We start from the raw sequence: 11,455 nt of genomic DNA on the forward strand, positions 1-11,455 counted from the left end.
TTCTTTACAGCTATTATAAAAAGTAATTCTCTAAAAATGCCTGTCTCATTGCATCTTTTATCCATTTACCAAAATCCATCTTTATATGTTTTGCTTCAGCCATAAATCATGCTTTTTGGACAAAAAAACCTCAAAAATAAAAACCTGGCAGGAGGTGAAGGTACAGGCAGCGCTACAACCCCCATACATCTGTCTGTCTTCATCTCACAACTCCCAGCTTTCTCCCAAACTGTCACCCTGCCGCCTGGCGCACGTCCCCATGATCACTCCACACAGGGAATCCAACCTAGCACCAATATGCAATTTCACCAATCCGTGCTGACAGCGTTCATGTTGACTACTCACAACCAATCCCCCCCCCTTCTGCGAGCATCTGTGTGGTTAAAATACAGCATTCAGTCAGAGAGCTTTCACAGGTCATGAAAGGTAACAGAGGAGACAGGCGGGGCGATGGCCCTGCATCCCGGCTAGACAAATCAGTGTAACAGCATATTGTAGACTACAAACCAGGAAGAGGGGGATATATCTACCAGGACTGAGGCTGTGTTTATGGCTATGCCTGCCTTGGGAAGCCCCACGGCACTATCGGTGACCCCCACTGTAGATTCCCTTACTAATGTGACCCCAGATTGTGTATCACGATCGGTATGAGAAAACTCCCACAGGCTACCGTTAGTCCTGGGCACTGGGGATTGTTGTCCTCAGCCCGCTTGAGTACAGACAGGATGTGGCAGCTTCGAGGCATTTAGTTAAAGGAGACGCACTTTAACGCTGCAGGCATGCATTTATGGAAGCTCTATACGGTAAAAGTGTATGACGTGCTGGAGCCTATAAACAAACAGCAAAAATGGAAGGTTGAAAGAAAAAAAAAAAATACAGAGAATTAGCCTTACCTTGTTTCATGGCATCTAATCATTTGTGATAGTCTGTGTACTCATTCTTATAATTAATTTGTTTTCTGGGACAGCTTTTTCTCAACAAATTGGGTTTAAAAATATCATCTGTTCTTTTATATTAAGTGCATGCGGTGAAAGGGGCAGATGTGGGTACAGTGGATGTGCAAGGCAATAAACATCAGTGAAAGTAGTTCACATGAAGCAAAACTGCTGCCTATATGAGAATCAAGAAGCCCTAGATGTTCAATGTTTAATTGCTGTGTTAGACTACAGTATGACGCAGTTATTCGTAGATATTTTATGTCGTAGATATTCACAATTCACTTGCTATGGGAGATTTGATGCTATGTTATGCTGAGTATGACACAGTACGGCAGGAAGTGTAATAGCACTGGAGATGCTCAGTGGAATCTGGAGCATCATAGGACCGTGGAGTATTTTGGCCACAATGACAATAAAGTAAAATATAGAGAGTCCTTTATTCTGTAATTTTCTGTGACTTTCTCATAATTGCAAGCTGAACAGAACAGTGTAGGCTTGTATGCTTTGGTCTAAAAAAGTGAAGTTGAATTCCATGATGTGGAATACGGACATTGTATTCATCATTTCCCTCTTTGTAGTGAAAATATGACCCAGAAAAAGACATACTGTATGTCATGCGAGGGTAATAAATACCATGAATACCATGACCCTTGTTGTATATATAGATAGATAGATAGATAGATAGATAGATAGATAGATAGATAGATAGATAGATATAGATAGATAGATAGATAGATATATCAGTAAAAGAGTGGTTATGAAATGTCGCCATGGCAGGAATACATATTGATGTATGGATATGTGATATTGCCTTGCTGCACCTGCACAGTGTCTGTGTTTAATTAATGTAGTCAAATCAATAAAAAAAAAGATAACAAAAAAATGCATCTGTAATAATATTCAAATATTATGAGTAAATTATGTACTTTTGTCTACTTTTACTTGAGTAAAATTTTGAAATCTTGAATCACTAGTAATAGTGGGTTTTTTTGTTTTTATATTGTGATTTTGTTACTTTAACTAAAATAAAGGATCTGAATACTTCTTCTATCACTGCACAAATCTGCACAGTTCGTGTAAGAAAATGTAGTCCTCATAAATAACAGTTAAAAGACTCGCCAGTCTTTGTCTCCCCTACTCTGCATCTCCTTGTCTATTTTATTGCAGTCAATGAAAGTCCAGAGTAAAAATATGAATGTTATTTGTATTGCTGCAGTCAGCCGGTATGACCTCGAGCCTCGTCATCCAGGTGAGCTGTTACAAAGAGGGACCGCTGGGGATGAAAAGAAAGCTTGTAGTGTGACACTCCAGCCCAGCTGTCACTCCCTATGGTGTCAAACATACATACACAAGTGCACACTCACACACACACCGGGACAGTATATAGTTAATAAGCCCAGTTTTGACTGACAGGTGACATTTCATTATGGGGAAATCGTAGAGGCACAGTACAAATCCAAACAGACATGACACACACAATGTCAAAGCCGGGACACAGTGGAGACACAGACAGGCAGAGCGGGGAAACTTTGCTGCAGGACTCCAGACCTTCCACTGTCATTCTGATTCCATTTAACCACAAATCCTCACTGAGAACTTCAGTGAAAACAGGCATGTTACTGTAAACTAGCAGGACTGCATAACACTCATTTTTGATAGGTTCAGCACAGGTTGCTGGGGGGTTTGGATGAGATGGAGTTGAGCCCACCTATAGGGAATGCCGGGATATACTAACATCCAATATTAGCATATTGTAGTGATAATCTGTGTTTGTCTGTGGATTTAGTGAACCCAAATTAAAAAGAAAATGGTTTGAACTAAATGGGGTTCCTTTTGGTATGTGATCAAACATACCAACAGATTTATGCGTTCAAAAACATAACAAATCACTACAAATGTTTAATACTCACAGGTATGGTATGATAATCTGGAATAATTTATCTGCCATTCATTACAACCTTTGAGACTAACTATTCTTCATCCTTTTATCAAACACTCTATGGTACCAAGTCTCTGTTTATTTCACAGCTTTAATTTTATTCTTACTTTTCAAGTTAAACCTGGCTGTAAATATATCATTGTTGAATTCATATTGTATTTTATGGTTTTAATTTTTTTTTTTTTTTTTTTTTTTTTAAACAACTTTATTGAAACAAGTATACAACTAATTTGCAGCACCTTGTGTATGCAACTTGAGTCGACAATTACAAACATGCCAGGGGGATTAAAGGTTGTAATAAAACTTTTTTTTTTTTAAAGTTAAATAAATATCTTATAATGCTTACAGTGGTCATATGTTCTAACAGCTTTTTTGTTTGTTCATTCAGATGTTGAAGAAAAGTATTGTTTGATTTGGACAGCCAGCTCTGAAAAGTTTGGCTTTTTGCTTAAGAATTTGGATTTGTGAATATCAAATTTGGTCAAAATAGTGAGCAAAATAAATTACATACAACTGCGAACAGAGATTCCTGTCATATTCACTGAATCCAAACCATATATTTTTCCTAAGGAATAAAAAGTGAGGGTTGATATGATCGGCAATAAATCCTGACAATTTACTCCACAGTCGTTCTGCAGGTCCCATTCACTGATGCAATGAAATGAAAGTCTCGTATGCTGTCTTTTTATTGGTTAAATCCACCGTCCGTCACACTCCGATGGGCGGGAGTAGAGACTTCTACCCAATCAGAACAGACGCACGCTGTACTGCCCATCTCACAGTCAGAAACATGGCGTTGAGGGAGCTATCGTCGCTGGAGAAATATTTAGGACTGAAAAAGCCGAACAAGTACAGTACACAGGGGGATAAAAAGGTGACAGGACCGTGCATTATTATGGCGTTCACTGCCGGCTTTTAACCGCTATTTGATACAAATGGAAGCTAGTAAGATATTGCAATTAGCTCATAGTAGCTAGCTATGCTAACGAGCTAAGTCATGTGTGGTTATACTATAACGCTGGGAAATTTTCGTGGCTTATACCTTGTGTAATCAGTTGATAATCAGTGGTCTTATTCATTTGTTAGGCCACCACGTGTTTTATGCCAGTTATCTTATTTCCACATGTCAGCACAATGGACATAGCTGCATGCTTTGCGCATGTCCGTTCATAGAAGTAAGGGGAGGGGTGGGAGTGAGCTGTCACTGTGCGAGTTACTGCACTGTAAGTTTACACCTTCAGTGAAGAGGGTAAAAGAGGAAAAAGAGAAGGGTACGGCTTAAGACGACGCTGAAGTTAGCTTCCGATTCGGGGTTAAGGAGAAAGTTGATAGAAATTGACAGTATGATTCCACGTCTCTCTATTTTATTGGTTATTGCCATATAAAGCTCCTCTGTTTCACTTAAAAACAAAGGTAGAAAAGTTATTTTTACCTTTTGAAATACAATGACTAAATATCTATACAGAGTAAATTTTCTACTCACTCATTATTTTTTTAAATACAAAATGATTGTTGTTCTCGCACCTTTCCTCAAAATGACCAGAAATATTAGTGAAATTGCTCTTTTTTCATTTTTCACAAATAGACTAAAGGTTTCACAAATCTGAAACAGTTTTAATGAGTCTCTGGAATCTCCTTGTTAATCTAGTCCAGATTTGACAAGACTAAATATAGTGTTGTTTTGATCTGGACCTGGTCTAATGTGGTGTGGATGGCAGAAAAAACAGTCAAATTGTCCCTTTTTTCTGTTTTCATAAGCATCCTAATATACTTATAACTTATAACACTCTGCCATAAGTGTGAATAGTGAATAAACAGAGAATCTGCCGCCAAATGTCAATATTTATGTTTCCCTTAACTTTTCCCTTCAACCCAAATTGGAAGCTAACTTCAGCATTGTTGGCTTAAGGAGGTGTTAAGTAAATATAGAAATCGGTGATGTGCTGAGAAGATCTCTGAGTTGTGTCTAAAAGTGAATAAAATGAAGTGGTATCTACTTTTTTCCTCTGACTCCCCTCCCTGTGTGTCACTCCCCTCAGGTACCTGTGCTACAGAATAATAATGGTCCTCCACTGGTGGGGCTGGTGACCGTCGCCTGTCACCTGGTGAAGCAGGCCAAGCGCCCAGAGCTGCTGGGTGACTCTGCAGAGAGCAGAGCTGTGGTGCAGCAGTGGCTGGAGTACAGAGTCAGCAAGCTGGACGGCTACGCCAAGGAGGACGTCAAAACCATCCTGAAGGTAGAGAATGAGAAGCTGCTCGTGTTCTTCCTTCTGTTGTGCTGTAGATGTTCGTGAATCTGATCTTCTCTTTGTGCCAGATTTGAATGCAGCTGTGTTTCCATGCAGGTTTTCTTTTTGATTGTTGTTCTTTTTGGTATTAAACGTAAAGTTTCAAGAACAATGAAAAGGAAACAAGGATTTGGATATTTAAGAATAAATAAATGGCCTTGGTATTGATTATATTTTTAAGCCGAATACATTAATCAGCATTCAACAGTTCATTGAATATTTGTAATGTGAATAGAATCATGAAATCATTTCCTACCTTTAAGAGGCGCCACAACGTATCAGTTTCTCTCACAATCCTGTTCTCTGTCCGCAAGCTAGGCCATACTGTGTGTGTGTGTGTGTGTGTGTGTGTGTGTGTGTGTGTGTGTGTGTGTGTGTGTGTGTGTGTGTGTGTTTGTCTTGTTGAGGCACAAGCAACAGGAATACAGACTGATGTATGGCCCTTCGGTGACATGGCCCCACAGACAGAGAAAAATGCTTTAATGTGCCTGACGCCAGTCAGAGTGAAATGGATCGCCAGCCACTGGTCTGCTGGACACAAGGCGCCTCTTGGCACTGTCCTGTCAGCGTGAAGTGTCTGTGTGTTTATGTGTGTGTGTATGTGTGTCTATGTGCACTTCTCAGTGTGACACACTGTTGTCGCATAGCCGAGGAGTCATGCTGTGCGGCAGCCAGGCCTCTTAAATATTTTAATGGTGCCACTTACAGAAGGAAGTCGCCCTGAGCAGCTCAGCTCTGGTGCCCGGTGGCCCCCTGTCCTGTCCTGCTGCTTTAGCAGCATCCTTAACACTCTTCTTTCAAGCACACCAGTCATCTCCCATTAAATTATCCAAAGATAAAAACTGTCAACTGCGGGAGTTGTTCAACTTTTTCACCCCAGGATGCAAATAGGAAATTCATAGTTTTTCAAGCTGAGACTTTTTTTCTGAAGTAAACATCATGTCACTCATGTAATGTGACGATAAACAAGCCGAACCATTTTAGGCCTGAACCCACAGTTGAAGCTGAATGTTAGGGAAATTCTGTCACTCCACCTTAAACCAATTAGGCTAGTACTGGGTGACTTCCTGCTGCCACAGAAGTTAACTATTATCAGTGGATTTATGAAGCACATGCACTAGCATACAACTAATTACATCTGGGTCACTTCCTACTTTGTCTTCAATCAAGAGAGAGCACCAACATCTTGGACTTCATGCACTGCATTTCAAGCTGTAGGATTCCTTATCATAATTATATGATTGCTGCATTATTGATTTCAATCCAAAACATCTGATGATATTCAGGCATTAAACTATTGAGAATTCTGAGCAAGACATCAAGAGTAATGGTTGCCTGAAGGCATAGGGCCAGTGGGAAGTTTTGTTGACACGTTGAATTAAAGGTCAGTATTTAGATCAAAGACAGCAACAACAGAAAATACTCTTTGTACTGTGATGACAGCAGTCAACAACACAATAGTAGCTATAGAAAGGTACAAAAAGAAATAGGAACAAAAACAAGCAATGCACTGCAGTTGTAAAGAAAAAAAAATCTTGTGCAGTATTTTCAGTTATTTGTCTGTCTTACGTAGAAAGGAACAGCTGTAGTTTTCTACCCTGTATATGACCTACCCAAAAGGGGAAAAAAAACGTTATTTTATTAAAATGTGCCGATGATACGAGTGCAGAGTTAGGGCGGGGGCAGGTGGAGAAGAACCTAAGTCTGGAGCTCCATGTGCTGGGTAGGGGTAGCAGGAGCACTGCCTCTCCTCTGATGCTCGACTGGGCTTCAGCTCCATCGCTGTAGGCTAAGAAAAGCAGGGATCTGATTGTGGAAGGGGAAGAAGTCTGCAGTCTTCATGCCTTGTTTGGCATCACCCACTCTTGCCGCACAATAACTCCATTTGCCCCCAAGATGCTCTGTGTGCGTGGAGTGTTCCCTTCGCACAATGTACAAGTGCTAAAGATGGTCCCTTCCCCTGGGACCAGCACTTCCATGCACGACTTTGCACACACAGACATGGACTGAGAAACACACATCACGCTGCCCAAGTTTAGGACAGCTTCATTAGATTTACAAGCGAGAGTTGTAGTCATTTGGTAGCAGAATAAACAAATAGCCTGTTTTGTACAGCATCTGTGCTAAGTCGCTAGTCATGGGGAGAGATGCCATACCCCCTCAGGTTACATATTATTCCTATCCACATAGCACAGCACACACACACACGCAAGCCACGATCCAGACTCATGCGTGTACCTCACGCACCCACAGATATATAGGTTAACGAACCTGCTGTCATGCCTCCCTTTAGGCCTGTAGTCTCCATTTAGACAGTGGAAATTTTGTAAAAACTAATAATTTTTATATACATGTAAAATTCTTCTTTGACACAGCTGAATACTCACTTTACTATCCACAAAAGGAGGCTTCATTAGTGATTCCTGTAAATGCAGATTTCTTCCCTAACGTATAATATATTCATCTGTCATGTTAAGACAAATGTGTTTACACAGAAATGCTTACCATAATGCATAAATTATCTTAAGTAATGACCTCATTAGCATTAGCGGTTATATTGTTGAATTTTTCTCTTACAGGACCTCAACCTCTACCTGCAAGACAAGGTGTTCCTGGCTGGCAACCAGTTCACCATCGCTGATACATTCATGTACAGTGGGATTCATCCAATGATAGTAAGTTACCTTTTCTCTCACGTACTGAGTTATTATAACTGAAACTGTAATGTGTCACTGACAAGTCTACTGAGTTTCAAGTGACACAATACAGTGAAAAGAAATTTCAAGATATTTGATGACCTTAGTTCATTGTAGGTTTTAAGGTAAAAACATTGGGACACGTGAAGGTTATGGTCAGGGTTATCTTTTCAACATCTATATTTCTCTGTCTATCTAACACAGTTTTATTTCGATGGAGTACTCACTCATTGAAAACATTTTTGTAACTGATAATGAACTGAAACTAAACTTTGCCACGCCAACCGGATCTTTAAAACATAAAGACAGCAAACTTTTTAGAAAAACTGACTTAAAATTCAGTTTTTGAAAGTTCCCTTGGAGTGCATGTTCAAGGTAAATTGTATTGATTTACTGTGTCTCACTACCCATCCTTCTATCCATCTCTTCATCCATGTCTTTCCCTCCATATCAACGCTCACTTCAGTCAAACCGCAACTTTAATAAGCAATTTGTCACAGTGCATAAGACACTATTAGACCAGTCATATGGCCAAAGGGCACCAAGAACAAGTTGGCAATAAACACACGGGTTATAAACACATTCTCACTTCACTTCAGAGAAATAAAGTGATGTGGCACAAAGTGATGTCTTTAGCCCCAGACCAGGGACAAGTAAGTTTGCTACGCCTTCCGTGATTTAAAAAAAAAAAAAAAAAAAGATAAGAGTGAGTTCAGAGATGAGGAAGACAGAATGAGACGGAGGGAGGGAGCGATCACATGTTGAGAGATGTCAGTAGTTGTGGCGGAGATGGAAGGTTGCCCCCGCCACCAGGCAGAGGAGCGTCACTTTGGTTTGCAATCAGTGTGGTTTTTAACCTCAGGGACAAAGGGTCAGATGACCCAACCCTTAACCACAGCCTGTCCTGATGTTCAATTCATGGAAAACAACATTACACAAACATTAAACCTGACTGACGCTCGAATGGTTCTAGGCTGGATTGTTGTCTGCGTGGGGGGGGGTTCCACTTTCCAATTAATTAGATAATGAAACAGCACATGCATGATAAGATTTCTCTTCCAAGGACATTCTGATTAATTCAGCTAGAATGCATTTTTTGTCATAGAAATTAAGAAGAAAATGCGGCTGTTTAACACAAACTTGTCAAAAATGTCCATTCCAAGACCACTTCAATAACTTGTGCTCCATAGTCAGTTTATGATCTTCCCATCATGCACCATGTTTGCTGTGCCATTGATTCATTTATTGGTTGTGATATCAGTTTAGTTAGCAAAGGCAGTAAGAACAACCCATTTACTTCATCTTTTTTTCATAGATTCATAGATTTTTTTTTTCTCTCTGTCGGTCAGGTGGCTGATCTTATTAATTTTTTACATTTTAGGAAAATTTAAATCAATCTAAATCAATAGTTTCCAGCCTGAATTGTTTTAGGGCTGCAACTAACAATTCTAGTATCGATTAATCTGTCGATTATTTTCTCAATAAATTGATTTTGGTCCATAAAATGTCAGAAAATGGTGAAAATGTCTATCACTGTTTCCCATAGCCCAAGGTGACATTCTCAAAATGTCTTGTTTTGTCCACAACACAAAGATATTCAGTTTACTGTCGGGGTAAACCAGAAAATATTCACATTTGAGAAGTTGGAATCAGAATTTGGAATTTTGTTTTCTTAAAAAATATTTGATTACATTGTTTACTTGTGACTCCATGTCACAGGTTTCAGTGTGGACGTGAGTTGTGATCAGTTGGACTGATTTGTCCGGTTGTTAAATTTTAAATGTCTTTTTAAATGTATGTTTAAATGAGGCCTGAAGAGGTGAAAGTATCCAGAATTTAACAAGAAATTAGAAAACAAAATTGCAAAGTGAGAACATAATAAACATAATTTTGTGTAACAGCAGTATACTGGTAACACTGGAATTGTTTAATTACATAAATTACTAAAACAAGATAACTTCCGTTTTTCACATAGTCGTATATACTGTATATACAGTATAAATTGGATTTACCAGTATCAACATTCAGCAGCTAATCTCTGCTTTCCTCTCATCCAGGTGGACTTGGCCATCCAGGAAAAGGAGCAGTACGTGAATGTGACGCGGTGGTTCGACCACATCCAGCACTATCCTGGTGTCCGACACCACCTTCCTCCAGTAGCTGTGCTCAGGAACAGAATTTACACCAGCAGACACCACTGAGAGCCGACCCGACCCGACTCAGCCTGATTCATCATAAGCTCTTGTGTCCTTCGGACCAGACCTGAGCAAATTAAATCAAATCTCCATCTTTACAATTTGAGGATGTTTCCACACAGATCTCCTTTTATTCCTGTTTTGGATCTTTATTCCTGCCTTTATGTTTTGTCCCGCTTACATGCCTGAACGTTATTTCAGTTATTTGAGAGATTTAGTGTTTTCAGATCAACTCTTTTTTTTTTCCTCATTGGATTTTTTAAAAGCAGAAAAGTCAGTGAAGAAAAACAAATCTAGTTCAGCTCATATTTTTTGAAAAATGTTTTTAATAGTATTACCCATTACCATTGGCTGTTGACAAAGGCTGGGAACGGAGGGAGGAAGGAGCCGTTATCTGTTAACATCTCAATCATTCTAACACTATTTATAAGAAGTTTGGTGTCTTAACCGTCATACAAAGACCAGGGAGCAATTCTGAGTCACAGCTACATCTGTGTTTTATGTTGTGGTTTTTTTTTTTATGTTGGTAATTCTGGCGGGAGTTTTGGAAGTCTACATTTGTGTGGTTGTTGTATTCCGGGCGAAGGCTGTACAGGTTGCGATGAAGTGAAAAACAAGTGCTGCTAGCTCAAATGTGTTTTTATTTATAAATGGTCCTTAAATGGTAATTCTTTGTTTAATTTGAGCCTTGAACACAGGATGACTAGTATTACAGGGTTTAAGAAGCCTTGCTGAGATGTTATTTAACTACAGTGCAGTGCATTATGTCCTTAGGAAAAGCAGCATCCTTCATGCCGTGTCAATGCATTTCCTCACAACAGTTTGTTCAAATAAATGCGATTGCTATTTCAACATCATGACCCTATAATGGCTACAGTCACTGCTGAGTCCATATTGTTCTGCCACTACTGCCATCTCCCTGCATAAAGTCTCTCATCTCTATCAGAGCAGTGGTGGTTTTGTTTTGGGCTTTTTTTTTTTTTTTTTCCTCAGGATTTTATCTTTTTCACATCCAACTCTCAGACATTTCACTGGACAGTTTTCTGTGTGTGCGATCCTGATTACATCCCCGCTCTCTGTGCCACTTCCTCACCACCAGTCGTGTGGGCAGCAGTGAGCAGTTGAGCGTCAGCCCCAGAGTCAGAGATCAGAGTGAGGCTCCAATCAGTCCCACTACCACCACTGTTGATGCTGCAGGCCACGGAGAGGGCAGCGGGCTCACCAGCTGCCACACAGATCCAGCCAGCCAAGGCCAGAACCCAGGCCCCTGGGCGACAGTCAGCCACTGTGTGTCATTTCAACCCTCACACTCCCACGGGGCTACTGGAGAGAGAAGGACGGAGGAAGGCAGCGAACGAGCGAGCGAGCGAGGGAGGGGAGGGAGGCTACAGAGAAAGAA

The 11,455-nt window shown here is 40.1% G+C and overlaps 1 protein-coding gene across 1 annotated transcript; it reads left to right on the forward strand.

The window, feature by feature from the left end:
- Positions 1-3,610: 3,610 nt before the first annotated feature.
- Positions 3,611-10,913, forward strand: eef1e1 (eukaryotic translation elongation factor 1 epsilon 1). Its single transcript, XM_067577957.1, has 4 exons — positions 3,611-3,751; positions 4,917-5,114; positions 7,745-7,840; positions 9,919-10,913. The coding sequence occupies exons 1-4, from the start codon at positions 3,668-3,670 to the stop codon at positions 10,060-10,062; spliced, it is 522 nt and encodes a 173-aa protein (XP_067434058.1). The 5' UTR covers positions 3,611-3,667; the 3' UTR covers positions 10,063-10,913.
- The last annotated feature ends 542 nt before the right edge of the window (positions 10,914-11,455 follow it).

Source organism: Thunnus thynnus, chromosome 21 (assembly GCF_963924715.1).
Source record: "Thunnus thynnus chromosome 21, fThuThy2.1, whole genome shotgun sequence".
In the NCBI taxonomy this organism is placed as follows: domain Eukaryota; kingdom Metazoa; phylum Chordata; class Actinopteri; order Scombriformes; family Scombridae; genus Thunnus; species Thunnus thynnus.

Coding starts and splice junctions, on each gene's coding strand:
- eef1e1 (XM_067577957.1), top strand. CDS start 3,668: ATGGCGTTGAGGGAGCTATCGTCGCTGGAGAAATATTTAGGACTGAAA. Junction 3,752..4,916: donor GTACACAGGGGGATAAAAAG/GTGACAGGACCG, acceptor CACTCCCCTCAG/GTACCTGTGCTACAGAATAA. Junction 5,115..7,744: donor ACGTCAAAACCATCCTGAAG/GTAGAGAATGAG, acceptor TTTCTCTTACAG/GACCTCAACCTCTACCTGCA.